Here is a 20,568-nt window from a genome sequence, read left to right on the forward strand (position 1 = left end):
TCAGATCAAATGTGAGCTCTGGTGATTGACTTAGACCTGGGGTGTCAAACTCATATTAGCTCAGGGGCCGCATGGAGGAAAATATATTACCAAGTGGGCCGAATCGGTAAAAAAAAAAGGTATATAACTTCAAAAACATTTCCGTCAATTATACGCAGATTTTCGTTATTTGTGGGCCAGCCCTAAATTACGGAGCTCAACTGTAATCTTATTGTTCCAAAAAATAACACGAATGCAAATGGAACGCAGCGACACTTTGCCTGGATGACTTCCGGATGTGTTAAATCGACCTGTTTTGCATTGTGTGGGGCAGTTAATGAAGTTATAAGGGTGTTAATCCTTGTCATATGTATTTGTGCTCCCAGTAATTGAATTTGTGTCATATTTAACACGTTAATGTCTGTCTATGATTTAAAAAAAAATATATGTTTTAAACAAACCATAAATGTAAACTTAATATAATACAATGACATCCAGTATGATTCCGTGTACATGTTGCGTTGCTCATCTGTGGGCTGCTTGTGAAATAACTATTATTATTTTTGGGCAGGTTATTTGGTCTGACTTTTTCTTTTTTTTTTCACTTTCCAAAATCATCTCGCGGGCCGGATTAAACCCCATTTGCGGGCTGTATGTTTGACACCCCTGATCTAAGACCTGATGAGTGATTTGCATCTTGTGGTATGGCCTGTATATTTCTCCTATCAAAGTCTTCTTCGAACAATAGATTGTGATACCTTCACCCATGTCCTGTGGAAGTTGACTGTTGTCTGTGTGTGTGTATCTTCACTGCTCTTGCAAGATTTCTGTTTCCAAGTACGCCAGCACTTTCTTTTCCAGGACATTACAAATTGTTGTATTTGCTATGCTCAATGTTTGTGCAATTGCTCTGATCGATTTTCCCTCTACTCCCTGATTCAAAATTGTTTTGCTTTTTTCGTATAGACAGGTCTTCATGTTTGTTCAAAAGCAAATGCCGTTTTCACGGGTGAAACTTGATGTAATTTTTAATCACTCAATCTAAAAGGCAACACCTGAGCAACTAGAAACACCTATCAGTCACGTGTTCCAATACTTTTGCTCACTTGAAAAGTGGGCGGGTCCAAACAAAAAGTGATCTGTCCTGTATTGGTTAACACAAATACAATGGAATAAAAGATGTAATTCTATTAAATTTGGTCTCATAATCATCTTTTGGTTTGAAACCTAAATGTCTTCAGTATAAAAATAAATTAAAAAAAAGTAATTGACTTTGCCATTCCAATACTTTTGGAGGGGACTGTATGTTTCAGACCCCTTGCCTGCTCCCCCAATTAAAAAAAAAAAATGCAAAATTAGGTATTTTACAAGTTATTTGACTTTCTTGTGGCTTGTTTGCAATATGCACTTTTGACGTTAAATGCTTGTTTCACAGCAAATTATTTTTGCTGTGTATTTACTTGACCCCTAAACCTATCGACCCTTCAAAAAAAAAAAAATCGGTTGCATGCAGATTAAGAGACAGCCCTCACACCCACTCTATCCTCAAGAAATAGTTTGTCAAGCCACTGCTATGAGTTTTTGCTCTAGGTTGATGCTCCACCCCCCAACCTCTAGTTGTCCGATGTGCAACATTGCATGAGATAGACCCGCCCCGTGTTTATGTGTGTTTTGTTTTAAATTGTCTCTTTTTTGTTTGTTTTACATCGATGGCAACCAACCGCAAGAACTAATGAAACACTGAAATCGCTGCTTTGACGCCCCCTCTCCTTTGCGGGCGCCTTTGGACCCCTTGTCGGCCGTGTGCACGCGCCGGCCCGGAGAGCCAACGGGAAGAAGGGCTGAAACTTTGGGCTGCAACTCGTCCGGTCCACCTTAAGCGCGCGAGCCTGTCGCGTAGCGCGAATCTGACGCTGGGGCAACAGTCAAGGTAGCGTGCGAAACACGGAAGTAGGCCTTGGCGTGTCATTCCACAATTAACGTCGTTCCAATGCAAACTCATCTTTTTAGCTTTTATTTTTGACACGACGTGCCGGAAGCGCGTCTATGTACACCTAGCCATGGCAACGAGGACCATAAAGTCGTTTAAAAACGCCGTAAAATAGAATGGAAGACGCGAGGACGTTGTTGTACCGTTTGTCTTCGAGCGTCATATGTTAATTATGACACGTTTTACCTTGACGAGATAACAAACAGCAATTTTAAGACCAAGAGACAGAGAAAACGCGAGAGGATAAAACGAGCCAGACGCAGCTGCCATGTCGAAGCCGGAAGTAGGCTGCCTTTCATTTCACAATCGAAGACATTTTAACGCGATCACATCCTCCTATCTTTTATTTTAACACGGCGTGCCGGAAATAGGCAATTATCTCACTTTAGCTTTTCAACGAGGGAGTATGAGGTAGTGGAAGTATCAAGTATCATTTTGTAAATGTAGCGTCGTTAGAGCTGTGTTCGTCGTGACATGTTATTTAACACACGATTAATCTAACGAGATTAAATCAATGGTCTCCTGCTTCCAACGTGCTGTCACATTGTTTTAGTCACGGTGCTCACGCATTGGTGCGGGCCTCTTCAACAGTGAAAACCAGGCTAGCAAAACTTTTAGTGTATCATTTGGTCAGTCCACCTTAAACGCACCAGCTAGACTCAGGGACAACGTATTGTGAGGAGGAAGCCGGAAATAGACCGCATTTTACTTCACAATAGTTTATTTGGATTTCAAAGTCTGAGTTGTTTATGTCATTCTGATACGACCTCCCGGAACTACGGGTTTGTGTTACTTAACGCTTCACAACCAGTGGATTAATTTTTTTTTTTTAAACACCACAACTGAAACATTGTCGACCGTCTCCGAGCGTCATGTGTCATTTAAAACACGTTTTAGTCTGACGAGATTACAACCCTGGCCCCCTCTTACTTTCTTACTTGCTAAACGTGCCCTCACTTTTAAGTCGCGCACCGCTATAAACTCCACCCTACACACAGAGATCGAGCGAAAGGGAGGGCGAAACTTTTGGCTTGCAACTCCGCAGGTCCACCTTAAGCGCACGAGCCAGACGCAGGCAACCGTACGGGCGAAGGTTTCCGCTTCTCCGACGCTGCAACTAACGCACTACAGAGAGAAGACATTCCCCCCCCCCTCCCCATCTCCCCCTCAAAAATAATAACACATAAAGAGGAGGAAAATGTCCGACGCCAAGTACCGCGAGTGGATACTGGACACTATCGACTCCCTGCGGTCGCGAAAAGCCCGACCGGACTTGGAGCGAATCTGCAGAATGGTCCGGCGACGCCACGGGTGCGAGCCCGACCAAACGTGCGGCGAGCTGGAGAAGCTCATACGCGAGCAGACGGTGCTCAAAGTCAACTACAAGGGCTCCATTTCGTACCGGAACGCCGCCAAGGTTCAGCGGAGGTGCCGCAAAAAGGACGACCCCGTGACGGCGTCTTCTGCGGCGGCGACTGTGGCGACGGCGACGTCTGCGGCGGCCGTGAATGACGCCAATCACTCGGACTTGAGCAACGGGGACAGCGCGCTGGGCCCCGCGGACCCGGACGACGACGACGAGGTAAGTAACGTTTCTTTCTTGTTTATTTTTTATTTCTTTATTTTTCAATTAAGTATTTCGTTCACAGGTGGGGTGAAGAAAAAAACACAGCATCTTAAAAAAAAAACAATTATTTCTAATTATCTCAAAGCGTATTTAATTAATGTGTCTTGAGAGGGGAGTGGTTTGCTAGTGTACCCAGAAAAGGAATGCCGCAAACGGGGAGCGGCGGTTGAGCGCTACCGCGGAGGGCAGAAAGGAGGGAGGGAGAAGAAGGTGCGCGTGCGAGCACAGTAACGTGTATTTCCCACTCGTTGGTGCGTAAAAGCCAGTCAAACACACTTACGAGTTGTTTAAAGCGTGTGCTTTTCGACGGAGGCAGCGTTTGAGCTCGAAACGTGGCCAAAACTCGGCGTTCTTGGAGCTTATGTTGGGGCGTCGGTCAAGCTCGTCGTAGATAGGCGAGTCAAACCCGGAAGTGTAGTTTCACAATTAAACAATTTTGTTGAAACTCATCAGATTGGCTTTTATTTTGACATAAACTGGGATACGTGTTTGTGTTCGTATAATGCTAATAACCGGACTCCGCCATAAAAAAAGTGCAAAAATACAGTAGACGCGAGGACATTGTATGTTTTTTTTAAGAGCGTCATGTGTTTTTTAAAGACACGTTTTACCCATGACGAGACTGCAAATCTCCCCCTTACTTCCAAACGTGCCTTTACTTTATAATAAGTCACATTTCAACGACTTATCCTGTGGGTATACTGGTGCCGTGGAAGTGCCATATACGTCACTCGTTTTTTTTTTTAGTCGACGTACGCGTGACTGGGCGACGCGTGAAGTCGACCTCCTGCATCCATTATCAGACTGTCAAAAAAGAATTGTTCTGTTTTACGTAACTTTCACGAGATTTTATTAAAGTGCAGCAGTTCCAGATAAAAATGGTTGGTAATCGGAAGCGACAACAAGCTTGCTTGCTCGGCTGGATGGATGTGGCCGTCCGGCCGATGTGGGTTAAGCCGCGATCACGTCGCGTTAAAGAAAAAAAAAAGAAAGAAAGACGACGGCAAAACGCATGTGCTGTGGACCCCCGCGATGTGGTGAAAACGGGACGCGTTCGATAACGGACTCGTCCAAATTCAAAACAGAGCTGCTTGCGCATGCTTTAGGGTTTTTTCTTTTCCGCTCTCTCTCTTTTTTTTGCCCCCACCTTCCTTCAAAACGCCCTCCCTCCCTCCCTCCACGCACGCACGCACGCACAATGGCGAGACGTTAAATTGCATGCGCACCTCGGAGGAAATTTAAGCAAAACAACAGAAACCACCTCCCATCGGCCCTCACGGGTTGTCCCTTGTCATATACCGATTAACAATAAATGTATCCACCGACAAAGATCACATCGGCGTGTGTTTGTAATGGCACAAGATTCTGGGTTGGTGCTTTTTCAAGGGCGGTAGCGAAAGTTGTGCGAAATGCGGCGAGCAGGAGGAGGAGGATTGCGCGCTCCACGACACGCAGCAGCTCAGCTCGCTCACGTACCGTCCGGTCGGAAAAGAAACGTCCCTCCAGCTCGACGAGGTTTCCCCCCTCTTTCTTCAAAGTTCACAGCTAATGATTTACCACCAAGGAGGTCAAATTGCGACATGTGCACGAGCATTTTTCAGACGCGCTCAGCCAGCCAGCCCCCTGCAGTCGTGTCAACAATCCGTTTGGGTCGAAAGAACTGGGAACGAGCAGACTTTTCTTTTAGGACGTGCACAGTTAGTTCAACCAGGAATCGCCACTCAATTATGTCAGTGTTTTGGAGATGGGAAGTGACAGAGACTAAAAATTAATTACTACATGTTTTCATTGTCTTCTGTCAGCTACTTTTACACGAATAAACGTGCAGAAGAGCAACTCATGTTTAGTAACATTTATTATTATCATTGCTAATTGTAATTGTAATAGCTATTTTTTCTTTAAACAAATGATTGACTCGTCTAAAGTTTTGCAAATGGCTTGTTGTCTTTGATGATGCAATGTTAATGGATGAACAAAATGCCATTCTTTGGGATCAACTGAAATTTTGGAGGTGCAAGGTTCCCGGCCGACGCCAGCAATATGCTTGTTTTGTATATGACACACATTCAAAAATACTAACTTTGATTTGCTGTGTAAAAAAAAATACAACTTAAAGACAAAAGAACCCTAAAGAATCATTCCTGTGTTGAATTGCAAAATAAAGAAATTAAATGTGTACACATCATATCAACAGCTATTATTAGATTCCATGTACAATGATTACTTTTATCTTCTTGCATAACAAATTCAATATTTAATGACACATAAGAAGTTTGGCCAGAAAATTGTAAGTCTGGGAGACTGGTAAATGACAGAATGCAAACCTTGCAAGTGAAAGACAAGCAAGCACAAAAACCAACAGAATTCTAACTTTTTACAAAATCATGAGGAAGAGCTACATAATCTATGCGTAGTAAAAAGTGCGACATAGCCTAGCAGGGAAAAACTGGTATCAAGAATTTCAGCAACTTTTAGTAGCAAACTACAAAGAGACCAATGTGAATTGACTCTAAAGGTCATTTCAGGGCCACGTAACACAATTATTGTGAAGACAAAATGCTGAAGATGCTATTACAGGAAGTTACGTATCAGACCAGTCAACAATAAATGAGATAAATCCATCCATCCAGGCACTTGTTTAAGTCTTTAGACACACTTTTAGGAGGGAGGGAGGGAGAGAGAGAGAAAAAGCATGGATAACACAAAAAATATTGTGCCGTGTACACATCCCTCTTTGGAAATACAGAATTAATTTACTGTAAACACAACAGGCAACTTTTTCACAATACACATCAATAATCATGGCCAAAGGTATGCCTCATACAATAAACCGCCATCGCTTTCTGGAGGCATACAAAACAGGATTTCCCACTGAATATTTTTAGCAAAAATTAGGCTAAGCTTGAAATACTTCCTGTTTTCACTCTTCTTTCTTCAAATTTAGTGTCAAAATAATAGTGTGCCACCATCTACTGTCCGACTGTGGAAGTAAACCCAAAATAAAAAGGAGGCAGAACAAAAAAGGTCTAAACTGCTATAAACAAAAAGGAGAACCCAGAACCTGCGATGTAGGGGAGTTTACTGTATATGTGTCACAGAATAACCAGACCAGCTTTGCATGAATAATATGAGAATAACTAGAGAATGCAGTCCCTTGAGAATTTATGAAGTGGTTTTAATGTATACACCGCTAACTCTTCCAGGCCGACACGTCCATGGCAATGGACACAGACAGCAACATGGATGAGGAGGGGGGCGACGAGAGCCGAGACGGCCAGGACGGGCCCTCCCCAACCCCCGGCCCCGCGTGCATGGCTACGCCAGTGGTATTGCGAGCGGCATCCGCCCCCTGTTCGCCCTCTCATGCTCGGCCCGGTCTTGGTCCTAGCCTTGGTCCCGGCCCCAGCCCCGGTCTGGACTGTGTCATCTCCTTCCAATTGGCCCCCTCCAGGCCCAGCTCCCTGCCCCCTTCCAGCCCCAGGACTCTCGCACACCACGACTGGGCCAACGGTGTCGCTGGCTGCCCGGTGAAGCGCCATGAGCAGGGAATGCACATAGACAAAGGTAACACGACAACATCAACTTGTTTGACGCGGATACAACTCCAAACACTCAATTCATCTTTTCCCTTTGAAATGAATGGAAATGCCATTCATCCATACCAGCGCCCCCCCCCTTTACCCCAAAACAACAAAAGTTGTTCTAATGTATATTTTAACGAGGCACTCCATATTATTGTGCTTCACGAAACATAGTAAAAATAATAAAATTGTTTTTGTCGCACTGCATCAGTTGATTGCTGGTCCTTCTGGTGTGCCCGCCTTGGCCACCTGGGGGCAGTATAAGACAGACACATCCTCTTGTGTGTGCTACCTAGAGTGGGATTCATAACAGTGTCCGAACTCCTTTTTGAGGTCGTCAGTACAGCACTCATGTTGGTTGTTCTACACGGAGGAGAAAGAAGATATTGTTCGGGTCTTGTTGAGTTTGGAATAGTAATCAGTTTGACAGTCAACTTTTTTTTTAATGATGAATTGTTGCCAAACTGCTGCTTATCGTAAAATGTATCGAGTTGAGTTGAATGCCAGCATGCAGTGCTTGTATGTTAAGTCTGCGCTCACAAATCAAAGCATAAAATCGGTCAAGCAACGGCTTGTGTCTCAAAAACTTGTGAGTGGAGTCACGCGTATCTCAAGGCATCGCTGTATATGGACAAAGTGGTGACTGCACATATGTGATCTACTCCCGCCTCTGTTATTAGCCTGTCCAGTGACAATCCACCCCGCACTCGTCTGCCCGAGCGCTCCTAAGGACAGCGTGAAGGAGGAGAGCAAGTTGGAGGACAAGATGGAGGACAAGATGGAGGACAGCAGCCCTCTCTTGGACCAGCTGGTACCCGACTACGCCGTGCAATTGGTAAAGTGCACAGCCCCTGTTTCTGCTGTTCATTTCCTGTTTCCTGCTCGTCCTAACTTGACTCTGTCCAAATTCTATTTTTCCGTCCCTCAGGAGAGGAGCGGCGACGCGTCCCAGGTCAGAGTGCAGACTCTGTCATCGCCAGACAACTGTGAGTTTCGCAAAAGTCATGATTATGCATGAAAATGGTTTTGTGCGTTACAAATTTCCGAGCGTGATACCTCAAAGCACATGACCCAGACGACCGCATCATCGAGCAACCGTCCTTCACTACACACACAAACAAACAACCATGCACATTCACACTTGTTTTCAATAAACCTAGCATGTTTTGTTTTCATGCTTTATTAGTGCTAGGCAATTTTGGAAAATATAATAATAAATATTACTTTGACTGATTGGAATTACAAAGAGTATACCCGATTATTCATTTATTACAAAATATTTAAAAAAAATTCAACTACTAAAACAACTTCAAAGAACAACCAGAAAATAAATTAGTAACATGTAAAATAATAATCCATCCATCCATTGTCCCAAAATAATAGCAATAAAAACAATATGTAAGAATAAATACCTGCTTTGGCCTCTTGGGGGCAGTGTGTTACACACATGAAGAAATACAGTACTTTCATGATGACGGTAAAAAGAGTAGAAGAACAATATTTAGCCTTTATTGATATAACTAATTTTTCACTATTAGGAAGAAGATATACTAAGAATAAAATAAGTAATATACAGAAACAAGACAATATGGGAGTATTGTTAATTGTTGCGAATTTTTGCTAGCCGGTGTGTGTGTTAGCTTTCAACTATTTAGGCCTACCTAAAACTATTCCTTGTGATTAAATATACAATGTGTGTAATTCTTGTTGTGTTTTTAGTTGAGTAAATTCAGTTTAATGAACTCCAACTAGGATGTCAACAGCTTAAAGCACGCTCCGGGAAGGCAGATGAGCATGTGTTACATGGTGCATTCGGGGGGCATTCACAACGAAGGAACTTGCATGCACTCACCAGGGCGTTGGGCACATTCATCCTTTTTCTTCCATTGTTAATTTATTATGATGGTGCAAAGCCAAAATCACAATCACAATTAATTGCCCAGTCCTATGTTTTACCAACAGGCACTCCAAAGAAGAACGCGGACATGCTCGCCTCCATTACGCAAGCTGAGAGAATTCACGTGAATGGCGGCGACGATATGTAAGCCAAACGGCAACCCTACAACCCTTCTCAAAATACGTAGAAACAAACGCTATGTCTTCCTTGTGTGGTCGCAGCTCGGTGAAGAAGGAGAAGATGAGTCACAACTTGCTGCAGTGGACGGTAGCCGACGTGGTTAGTTACTTTGCTGATGCTGGCTTTCCAGAGCAGGCGATGGCCTTCAAGGCGCAGGTGGGTACTCGTTCCCGTGCGTCCCCGTGGCTATTTTGGAGCTAGGCGAACCCCCGTTTGTTGTGGTGGTATTGATGGGGGGATACATGTCAACAACAAATGTTCAATCAAACATCATAAAAGTTTGCTAGTTTTAATACTAATTTAGGATGCAAAACATCAGACAGGCTAACAAAAATGGTTAAATTATGAATAAATACAGTAAGTATTTTGATAGTGTATGTTCATAACAGTACAAGGCTCAAAATAAGCAGTAGTGCATCACAGTTTGCGGAGTGTTTTGGTCTTGTTTCACTTTTAATTAGTTTAGAAGAAAAAAAGTTACATTGAAAAGAGTTAAGGGTTTTTGTAAAAAAAAAAAAATTGTACCTCAACATCGCGCAAATAAGAGAATCATTTTTAATTGGTTTAAATACATTTTATTTGATACATTTAGATTACAGCATTACATTAATTTAGCTTTACTTCTAGATAACAAAATAAAGCTCACTGCTGTACACAATGTGAATTTAGGAAATAAAATCTGTTGAAAACCAAACAAAAACAATTTAGAGTTTTATTTCTTTATTCTTTATTTTAAAGTAAAAAATTTTTTTTGTAATATTATTATTTTTTGCTAACATTAAATATAATTATTTTTCTAAAATTTTAATATAAATTATTTTGGAATAAAAAATATTGATTAAAAAAAATGTTAAATTCGACTATTTATTCTTTATTAAGAATTATGCATAAATGACCAATTGTAAATATTATAATTGTACAAAATTATTTTAATTTAATTAAAATTTTGGAAAAATACAAATATATATCTAATTTAAAAATATAATGTTGAACCACTTTTGGAATCTCCATGCATTAGTTAATTAGAAATATTTTAAATGTATTAATATTGGATTTTGTTTTGTTTTTATTAAAATGTAATGATTTTTTATTTTTTCCTCATAAGTTTGTAATAATAAAACATTGTTTATACTATTAAATGTAGTTAAAAAAATGTTATAAATGGTTTTGGAATTTAAAAAATGATTTAACAATATTAAATCTTATTTCATTATTCATATATCATAATAGTATCATTTTAAAGGTTGAGTATAAAATTTTATTTTTAAAATCAAATTTCTAGATTATAAATAGGAATTGATTTAAATTGAAAATTAATATGAAATGAGTGTTTTTATATTTTCACTATTGATATTTTCCAATAATAAAACTCTGTTTTTTATAAAATAAAATATATATATTGTAATTGCAAAAACAGTGCATTGTTGAACAATATCAAATTTCATCGTAAATAATTAACCAATGATATAAATCTTCCCGTTTTGAAAGGCCTGTCCCCTAATGGAGCGATCCTCTTGGGGATAATTCCAGGCACATTGTGGGCTGGTTGCTCAGTGAGGCAATAGCTGCCTCGATGTCTTTTCACACGAGCAGCTTCATGCGTCCCGTCTCGTGTGTCCGCCCACAGGAGATCGACGGCAAGTCGCTGCTGCTCATGCAGCGCAGCGACGTGCTGACCGGCCTGTCCATCCGACTGGGCCCCGCGCTCAAAATCTACGAGCGCCACATCAAGGTGCTGCAGAGGAGCCACTTCCTGGAATGCGACGACCTTTGATGGATTGCACAGACTTTGAGGGGATAAAAAAAATAATTTAAAAAACTCTTCCACTAGGATCCTGGCATATAACCTCTCCATGCGTGGAGAAGACACGTGGAAGAAGGAAAGGACCAGTGACAAAACAATCATCCTACCTCTCATGATCCTCATTTCCCACGTGCAAAAGGAGCAGTGGCCCTTTAAGAAAAGCCACATGTGCACTTCCTGTGGACTTCCCAACTGCGACGCACCCTCTTCCGCCTCTTTGCTCCCACCAAAGTTCTTGCAGGTCAAACAAAACCCGCGTGTGTGACACGTACGTACATCCAGTTCCTGGCGTAGCTGCTAACACGTGACGATCCGTCTTCATTTCATCTCGTTATGTACATCATTGGTTTGCGTTGGGAGCAGCAACACACGTGGTCGATAAGAAAAACACAAACGGGCAATATTGAGCTTTTAAGGCCAACATGGTGGACCACATGCAATATTTTCTGTGTTAGTTGTCTGTTGTGATACAAATCATCCATTTGAAGTGTGTAACATTCCATTGGGTGTAGTAGGTTTTTTTTTTTTTTTAATCAATCAGTCCATGCTTCCGACAAAAGTCACAAATAAAGTTGACACCTGTTTGACCTATTGGTTTAAATTTTGTGTGGAAAAATGACATGGAAGATAAATCATGAACCCATGTTACACGTACTGGTAGTTCAATTACTCAACACAAACAAACCACCTTCATGAGGTTTCTTCAACAGCCACCCCCAAAAAATAAATATAAAATCGGTGAATAAGCAAGTTGGCAAATGCTGAAGCACAAGTATGCAGGAGTTCACTGTAATTGTGAACATTAGTCAGACAATTCTCAATCATTGATACATTTTCATGAATAGACCAGCAACAAAACATTGACTTGCTTGCTTAATTTCGCTCAACTATTTGCATCACAAGCAATCAAAAAGTCACTTTACCATATAATGTCAGTGTAGGAGTATTTCCTGTATGAAACCCCTGACAACAGTTGTAGTCAACCTTTCAGAACCAAGCAAAGTAGCAAAAATAATGAAAACAAAATCTTCCTGAATTAAGACTATAAAGCAGCCAAAAGTTGCTCACTCCAAATGGTGACGGTCCATCCAGTGACCTTGAGGCATTTACAGTACACATTTTGCCATGCAAATGTCAAAACAGATAGAACTTAAAAGAAAAAAAAGACACAATGCTTGTAATGTCTAATAGTGCTGAACAAGTAATCAGATTCAAATTACCATAATGTAGTAGAATGCAATTTTCAACTCGCAAAGGCCCCAATTTGATTTTTCTTCCCCTTAAATTTTATTTAATTATATAGCGTCTAGATATGTTCAGTGCCTAAGCAGTGCAGTCTACATGTTTACATCCAAACATGAAAAGTTGACGCAATGAAGCTACAGATTTGTTGGCATTATTGTTATAATTTGCTTTTATTTTTGTGTAAATCTACCTATACGATCAAAACACTTATGTATAATAAGTCTGATATTGTTAATTATAATAGCCAACAGGTTTAAAAATAAAATAAAAAATCTTACTAAATCATAATCATATTATTGAGGGAGGGCAAACAAATTGCAATTGCATTATTTTTCTAAATTGTTCATCCTTAACTCATTCACTGCCATTGACGGTTATAGACGTCAAAAATTCATTTGAACTATTTCTATTAGTTTAAATTTTTTTCCACTTTTAAGAGTATGAAAAACTTTCATTTTTTATATTGTACATTTAGAACAGATGTAAAATTTGTGATTAATCGTGAGTTAACTAGTGAAGTCATGCGATTAATTACAATAAAAAAATGTTATCGTCTGACATGATTAAAAAAAAAGATTATTAAAAAATTAGGGGCATCAGGCGATTAAAATTTGTAATTGTATTTAATCGCATGACTTCACTAATTAACTCACGAATAATCACAAATTTTATATCTGTTCTAAATGTCAAAAAAAAAAATCTAGGTTTTCATACTCTTGTTAACAAAAGTGTGAGGGGGGGATAAAATAATAGAAATAGTCTAAATGAATTCATGGCAGTGAATGAGTTAATGAGTAACAATAACCACTTGATGAATAATTTCCCCCCATACATTTCATGCGGTCTTAGGAGGACATGAACAGAAATGGCCCCTGAAAAAGGTTTGCCTCGCTTCTTTGCTCTGCAGTGCGCACACATTTAGACCAGGCATGCCGCTTGGTGGTAAACCAGAAGAGCTGCTAACAAAAACATGTTTGCCATCCAGCATAATAAAACATATCATTTAGGATTGTAATAATAAAAATGCATGTCAAATATCGGGATACGTTTCGCCTTGAAGACCACGTATTGGGATACATATATATCGCGATACGTATCGTATGGTGAGGTTGTTGGCAATACCCAGCCCTACATCGGCGTACTAAAGGATGAACGGCAGGATGGGGGAGCGCAGGGTGGGATAGTCCTTGAACTCCTTCAAGTAGGCACGATGTTTGCCTCGGGCCCATACGCTCATCTGCACAAAGGCGGCCAGCGTGAAAAGAGCCACGGGCAGGCACTGCGTCATCACGCTGAAGCCCAGCCACGAGCCTACCTAAACACACACACACACATTTAGGTTAAGTTTTTATGCAACATTTTTCCTACAATACATTAGAAGCCACCACTTGACTGTATAAACGAATTTGTCTCTTCAATTCAAGGCATCCTGAAGGCGGGGCTCGAAGGCGAGCGTTTGGTGACCGGGCCTATACCCATGGGGCCCGGGCCGGGCACAGCTCTGATGGCGGAGTAAGATGCTGGTCCAACCTGGCAGACCCAAACGTATTGTGAGGGTCTGCTGGGAACATCTGGCAGAAAAGAGTTTCAACACCCACCTCTGGCAGAACTTCTCCCTTGTCCCCGGGGGATGCGGGGGACATTGAGTCCGAGTGGACCATGTTCCGCGCCTCCATTGTTGAGGCAGTGATCGAAGCTGTGGCCGTAAGATGGTTGGTATCTGTCATGGTGGCAATCCTTGAACCCTTGACTGTATGAAATAATTTGTCCATTCAATTCAAGGCATCCTGGAGGCGGGGCTTGAAGGCGAGCGTTGGGGGGATGCCGTCAAGCTGAAGAAGGAGTCCTATCGGGCTTTTTTGGCCTGTGGGACTCCGTTTGACTGTGTCCCTTGGGGAGTCCTGTGGGGGGTGCTTCGTGAGTACGGGGTACCGAGCTCCCTGATACGGGCTGTTCCGTCCCTGTACAACCGAGTTTGGTCCGCATTGCCGGCAATAAGTCAAATTTGTTGCACTTTGTCACTGATTCTGTTCATAACTTTTACGGACAGAATTTTGACGCCGAAGAGTTGAGGGGGTCCGGTTTGGTGGCCTCAACATTGCATCTCTGCTTTTTGCAGATGATGTGGTGCTGTTGGCTTCTTCAAGCCGTGATCTCCAACATTCACTGGACCGGTTTGCAGCTGAATGTGAAGCGGTTGGGATGAAAATCAGCACCTCCAAATCCGAGACCATCGTCCTCAGTCGGAAAAGGGTGGAGTGCCCTCTTTGGGTCGGGGAGGAGATCCTGCCCCAAGTGGAGGAGTTCAAGTATCTTGGGGTCTTGTTAAATAATTTATTTTCACTGGCACTAATTATTTTTACTGCTTGAATTTCCTATTAGTGTTCATGATTAATTTCCATGAATTTAAAAAGTAAATGTGAATTGTTTTGGTATCAATTTCAAGAGTTCGTCTTTTGTTGGTTCTTACCTCATATGTGTAGTTTGGGCAGGACACCAGACAAAAAACCCACGTGAAGGGATTCTTCGTCGGGTAAGGAATCTTTTTGACTTTTGAACCTGAGATGAGAGAAAACATATTTTCAACTTTTACAGAAATATACTTTAAGACTGTTGGCATACCTGGCTGTTTAAGGTTACGAAGCGTGATGTGGATGGAGAAATTCCCGACTTGGCAAAACTGCGTGGATACAAAAAAATATATATATATAATAAATGATAAAGCATAAGTGCGTTGTTTGATATACACCATAAATGTTTGCGTTAAACCTACCAAGAAAACATAAAGTCCGACATTCTCCTGTTGCTGCCCGTAAACTAAAAAAAAAAAAAAGATGGGCTGCAAAGTGAACTAATAAACGAACAAACATGAGTGAGCCTACGTGAGGGCGGCGCTTACATGGTGGCGTGTAGAGCGGGTGGTTGATGTAATAAGCCATCCAGGCTGCGGCGCACCAGTAAAACCCACAATTCTGCAATTCAGTCGTTGACATTCAAATGTGGTCTTTTCTCTTTTAGAACAATTAATCCATTTCAAATAGACATCGCAGTGTGCCTACAATTTGGGAGGAATTTGTTTGTAATATTGTTGTCATCAAATTTCTGATGTACTTTAATTTAGGGCACACTTGTGTAGTAGAAGGACTGCAAGTCAAAGTGTAGCGGTGTCACCTTAAAAATGTTCCGTAGCGGCATGGTCCCGTGTGAGATACGGTGAACAAACAACGTCTCCAGAATCTTCTTGATGTAATGTAAAGAATGACAGATGCAAGCAGAACTGCGCAAAAAAAGTTTGACATTTTTTTTCACTTTTAAAATGCATTGATTATAAATTGATAGACAACAAACAGTAATTATTAAACTGGCACTGACTGTACGACCCAGTTCTTGCTGGCGGTGAAGTCGTATTTTGGAGCGTAGATGAAGGGGAGGCGGAAATAGAACATTAAATAGATAACCAGCGGACCCACACACTCTGCAAGGAATACCTGTAAGGCAAGCAGAGCCAAATTGATGGATACTGTGTAGCAGCTTTCACAGACAAAGGCCACAAAATGCTTGTGCAACAGTTCAGCATTTGAGTATATTTGTACGACTTGCTGTTTTCTAACAGGAGAGGAGAAATGTAAAATTCCAATAAATGCTCCAATCTAGGCCAGCACTGTGACATGCCAGGTACATCCAACCATCCATCCATTTTCTTAACGACTTATTCCTCACAAAGGGTCGAGGGGGTGCTGGAGCCTATCCCAGCTGACTTCGGGCAGTAGGCGGGGTACACCCTGAACTGGTTGCCAGCCAATCGCAGGGCACACAGAAAAAGAAAAAAACAAACATCCACACTCACACCTAGGGACTATTCAGAGCGCTCAATGAACCTGCCATGCATGTCTCTGGAATGTGGGAGGAGACCAGAGTACCCGGAGAAAACCTATACAAGCATGAGGAGAACATGCAAATTCCACCCAGGAAGGCTGAAGCCCGGACTCGATATTGCGTCCTCAGCACTGCGAGGCAAACGTTCTAACGAGTCATCCACCTGTCAGGTATGGTGTTGCCAAAAAAATGTGCATGAGTTCCAAGTCCCTGTCACAAAAACCGGGTCTTGGTAACTTTAAGTTTTAGTCTTGATTTATTCTTATCTCAAAGTGATGATACTGATATAGCCTTAAAATGTTGGTCTTGGTCTCATTTCTTTAAAGTCTTGGTCCTAATTTATATCAAAGTCTTGGCAGTCACCGCGTATAAACTCTTGGTCTAGAGTTGGTCTAAACATCTTTAATTTTGTTGTGAACTTGGTCTTGTCACCTTAAGTTGGTTTTTGGATGAGTTTGGTTTGGTTGGTCTTCGTCTTGAGTCTGAACTCCCTCAAGTCTTGGGCTTCACTTTCTCCTCAAAGCCATGGTCTTCCCCTACTCTAAAATCTTGATCTAGAATTGGTTTGAACTTCTTAAAGTCGTGGTCTCCACTTCATCTGAACTCCTTAAAGTCTGATTCTTAATCTCGACTTGGTCATGTCTCCTCAAAGTCTTGGTTTTTACTTGTTTTTAACTCCTAAAATTACTGGTCTTGAATTGGATGTGCACTCAGAGTCGTGGTCTTGACTTAGTTTGAGATGGTATCAACCCCTCAAAGTCTTGTTCTTGTTGGTCTTGGCTCCTTAAGGTTTTAGTCTTGACTTGGTACCGTATTAGTTCCTCAACGTCTTGGTTTTGATTTGGTATTGTCTCCTAAAAATCTTGGTCGGGACCTTGCTTTGACTTGGTTAAAAGTCTTGTCAAGTCTTGACTTGGGTTAAAGTCTTGTTCTTGACTTGATCTCAACTCCTTAAAAATCATGTTATTGACTTGGTCTCAATGTCTTGGTTTTGGTTTGGTCTTGTCTCCTCAAAGACTTGGTCTAAAGTCTTCCACTTAATTTTGTTAAAATATTGGTCTTGACCTGACCACTGCTGTCCAGTCTTGTTTAAGATGGTCTCAACCCCTCGAAGTCTTAGTTTTCCCTTGGTCTAAACCTCAGCTACTGCCAACATTGCTGACATCTGTCAAACTCTTGCACTAGAATAGTGCTTATCGGGGTGTAAGGAGAGCGAGCAAACCCGGGGGCAACATGGTGGGCAACAACGTGGCACAGTGAGGGAGACAAGAGCCCTGGGTGGAGGGATAAACACCTTGGAGAGAAATGGGGCCAAGAGATTAGATGTCCCGAGATAGATAGACGCTGCGGGAGGCATGAGGAAAACAAACGACCGCAAACGGCCTTTTAGGTGTCACACTGTGCGTACGTGTGTGTGCTCGAGGAAGCTGCTGAGTGGGGAGACAGAGTAACTCCTTGGATTTGATGTTCCGGTATCTACAGTGGCGGCCTGTTTATTTGGTACCCGGGCCTTCAGAGGGGATTTACCCAACTTAATCCATCTCTTAGCACCACCACTATCACCACGCAATTATAGAAAATCTCACTCAACACAATATAACAGCTGTACCGCATGGATCATCATGAGCAGCTCAGAATCAATATGATTTACATACAAAAAATAAATAATTCGCAAGAAGGAACTCACAGTCCCCCATGTAAGTTGCGGTCCAAGGTCACTGAAGTAGAAGCTGGCTGTGGTTCCCACAGGAAGTGTTTGGAGGACTTCCTCGTCCCTGAGACACTTTGTTTCTGAGAAACAAAACCCATCATGATCAAGATGACCTCCCAACTATCATAACATGAGCGGATGCGCCTACTTGGATCCAAGCGCAGAGATTGTCTGGCCGGGTACCACTTTGGATCTGTCAAAATGGGACACCACTGTAGTGAAACATTAAAATGTATTTTTCTTTTCTTTTCAAAAATACGTACATGATTTGTGAAACAAAGCCTTAATATCCAAAACAGTGGCAGTTGGCTCCACCTGAAACCACAATACAAACAAAATGTTAAATGTTGGTGTTAATAACAGTACTGTATTAACGCGGTAGCAGTATAGTCTCAGCTCCTTGTCGTTTTGGTCTTGACTTAGTCTCAAGCATTCAGTCTTTGGTCTTGGCTTGGTCTCACCTCTTGATTTGGTGTGAATTCAAGTTTACATGATCTAAAATCTTTGGCTATTTGCCCGGGGCCCGGAAGTCAAATTCTTGGCCTTGACTGTGTGAAGCCCTAAAGTCTTTTTGACTTGGCCTTATCCCTTGCAGTATTAGTCTTGATTCAGACTCAGACCCTAAAAGTCTTGGTCTTCACACAGTCTGGGCTCTTTTAAATCTTGCTTCTGACTTCATCTCATCTCCTCAAAGTCTTCGTCTTGAGTTGACTTTGTCTTGGCTACTTAAAATCTTGGTCTTGATTTAATCTCAGATCCTCAAGGTCTTTGTCTAGACTCCAGCCCTAGTAGCTAGACATGTCTTATAAAGTGTGGTGTATTAACCAGCCTTACAGTCCTCATTAGTGTCTTTTTTTCTTTCAACTCGTGGACTTCTTTAACTTACGGTACTGCTGCTATGATGTCACATTTAGCACGTTGCAGTTTTTCCAAGACGACATACTAAACACAAACATGAAAGCCTTCCTGGGAGGTGCCAAAGAGAACCATAAAATCTGTAGCATGCTTCCCATTCTATAGCTGTCTTAGTTGTGTGAGGTCAAGGACTTCAAACATCTGCGGTCACAATGCAACGATTTAAAAGTTTTTCATAATCCTAAAATAAAATGACAAACGTGGTTAGGCTATTTACCTTGTCCAGCAGGAGCAGTTTCTCCTTAGTCTTCACATCCAAAATCTCCACCTCAAAGTATACAATCCTTTTGGCCTTTTTGGGTGGTTTGGGTCTGGGTCTGGATGAAGACTTCTTCTCAGGCTCTGAACCATTTACATTTTTTGCCTCTAAGGCGAGGACATCCATAATTACCAAGAGTCGGCGGGTGGAACAACCTCCGGTGCTATTAATCCGTGGGTCGGGTGCGAGTTCTGCGTAAGTAGCCTTTCACCCCCGGCCAGAGGAAGACGATGGCGAACCCCAAATATCCTTCGGGTTTGTATGCCGAGGGGGGGAGCGAAAAAATGCCCGGAAGATGAACCGGTGCGGAAGAACAGGACACTGAGCCTCACCTGAATAGCTCGGACCACAACCTCCCGTCATGCTCAGCAGAGGCACTGAAGACGAAATCGGAGAGCCACAAGACATAATCCACAGAGCGCCATTTGTGAGGCTAAATATAAGCCGCCTGATTTGCTCTTCACACAGCAGCTCGGCCGTAACCTTGGGACGACGCATTCAGTTCACAGTCGAGCCAGTGACAAATTCCAACGAGTGGTCCTTGGACGCAGGTCAACTGTCTACTACTTTAGAAGACACTGCTTCTGTCTGCTCTGATTCTGGCTCGAGAGCAGGCCTGCTTTCAAGTCCAATATAATGTGATGAAGACCCTCGACATGCCAACACACACACATACGATCCCCCCCCCCCCCGCCCCCTCACACACAACACACTTTCTTACACCCGCCCCTGACCTCTGGACCACCTGTGTACCTATTCTTTCCTACTTCTGACCTGCAAAGTCCCATTAATAATGTCCTCTATGCAAACCCGCCGTGGTGATTTCACATTAGGGACAAGTCAGACTCCAAAATGTCCAGTAGATGTTAAAAGAATGTAAACGGCGTATCACAATAGTCTTTTTGGTGTTCCCAAATCACATATTATATTCAATACAGGATATTAATTAAATTGCAAAATTAATCTTTATAAAGTACCTCGTTTCATAATCTTATAGATGCAATTTCTAACTTTGTAACTGACTTCCTATTGCTGTAGCCTCTCCCTGTTCTTTCTCTATATTACGTGGGCTGTGTCCCCCAAAATTGATGTCTGTAAACTCTTCTCATAAACTGTATCAGACTGTTTTTCTCGTTTCTTCTTCCTCTTTTTTTTTTCGTTCCCAAAAATGTATTAAATACTGTGTGTGTGTGTTAATCTTCAATACATATTGCCTAGCTACTTAGGGGCAAGTAAGGCAGTGGTCAAAAAGAATAAACATACAGTATTATGAGTATGTAAAAATCTAACTAATCTTTATACTATTTTAAATACTTGTTAGATTGCTTCATGCCAACTCTCCTTTTTTCAGCTGTAGCCTATGGTTGCAGTTTTTTTTTGTATCACCAAATATTTATTCCATTAGAAAATGTATTTATAAAGCACCTTGTATATGCATGTTATTCATTCAAGTCTTCACATACATACACATATCACCAGCAGGAGTTGGTTATATTCAGAAAGC

General features: G+C 41.8%; 2 protein-coding genes across 4 annotated transcripts; one reads left to right on the plus strand and one right to left on the minus strand.

The window, feature by feature from the left end:
* The first annotated feature begins 1,606 nt into the window (after nucleotides 1-1,606).
* Nucleotides 1,607-11,645, plus strand: samd1a (sterile alpha motif domain containing 1a). Of its 2 annotated transcripts, none has more exons than XM_077559424.1 (7): nucleotides 1,607-3,551; nucleotides 6,800-7,160; nucleotides 7,858-8,012; nucleotides 8,106-8,163; nucleotides 9,140-9,218; nucleotides 9,296-9,410; nucleotides 10,743-10,891. In XM_077559424.1, the coding sequence occupies exons 1-7, from the start codon at nucleotides 3,168-3,170 to the stop codon at nucleotides 10,776-10,778; spliced, it is 1,188 nt and encodes a 395-aa protein (XP_077415550.1). In that variant the 5' UTR covers nucleotides 1,607-3,167; the 3' UTR covers nucleotides 10,779-10,891. The 2 variants fall into 2 exon arrangements, with proteins under 2 accessions (XP_077415550.1, XP_077415549.1); XM_077559423.1 differs by having other exon boundaries at nucleotides 1,609-3,551; nucleotides 10,882-11,645.
* LOC144044800 (very-long-chain enoyl-CoA reductase-like) lies at nucleotides 10,942-19,722 on the minus strand. 2 transcript variants are annotated; one of them, XM_077559425.1, is made up of 11 exons: nucleotides 19,023-19,722; nucleotides 18,154-18,205; nucleotides 18,039-18,083; nucleotides 17,867-17,970; nucleotides 15,676-15,791; nucleotides 15,475-15,580; nucleotides 15,203-15,275; nucleotides 15,077-15,120; nucleotides 14,926-14,983; nucleotides 14,774-14,862; nucleotides 10,942-13,618 (listed from the first exon to the last, which is right to left on the minus strand). In XM_077559425.1, exons 1-11 carry the CDS (start codon nucleotides 19,188-19,190, stop codon nucleotides 13,445-13,447), a joined length of 1,029 nt encoding a protein of 342 aa, XP_077415551.1. In that variant the 5' UTR covers nucleotides 19,191-19,722; the 3' UTR covers nucleotides 10,942-13,444. The 2 variants fall into 2 exon arrangements, with proteins under 2 accessions (XP_077415551.1, XP_077415552.1); XM_077559426.1 differs by having other exon boundaries at nucleotides 13,480-13,618; nucleotides 15,203-15,358.
* Nucleotides 19,723-20,568: the final 846 nt, after the last annotated feature.

This window comes from Vanacampus margaritifer, chromosome 2 (genome assembly GCF_051991255.1).
Source record: "Vanacampus margaritifer isolate UIUO_Vmar chromosome 2, RoL_Vmar_1.0, whole genome shotgun sequence".
NCBI lineage: Eukaryota > Metazoa > Chordata > Actinopteri > Syngnathiformes > Syngnathidae > Vanacampus > Vanacampus margaritifer.

Coding starts and splice junctions, on each gene's coding strand:
- samd1a (XM_077559423.1), top strand. CDS start 3,168: ATGTCCGACGCCAAGTACCGCGAGTGGATACTGGACACTATCGACTCC. Junction 8,164..9,139: donor TCTGTCATCGCCAGACAACT/GTGAGTTTCGCA, acceptor TTTTACCAACAG/GCACTCCAAAGAAGAACGCG. Junction 9,219..9,295: donor GTGAATGGCGGCGACGATAT/GTAAGCCAAACG, acceptor GTGTGGTCGCAG/CTCGGTGAAGAAGGAGAAGA.
- LOC144044800 (XM_077559425.1), bottom strand. CDS start 19,190: ATGGATGTCCTCGCCTTAGAGGCAAAAAATGTAAATGGTTCAGAGCCT. Junction 18,084..18,153: donor GGCTTTGTTTCACAAATCAT/GTACGTATTTTT, acceptor CCATTTTGACAG/ATCCAAAGTGGTACCCGGCC. Junction 15,121..15,202: donor CCCGCTCTACACGCCACCAT/GTAAGCGCCGCC, acceptor TTTTTTTTTTAG/TTTACGGGCAGCAACAGGAG.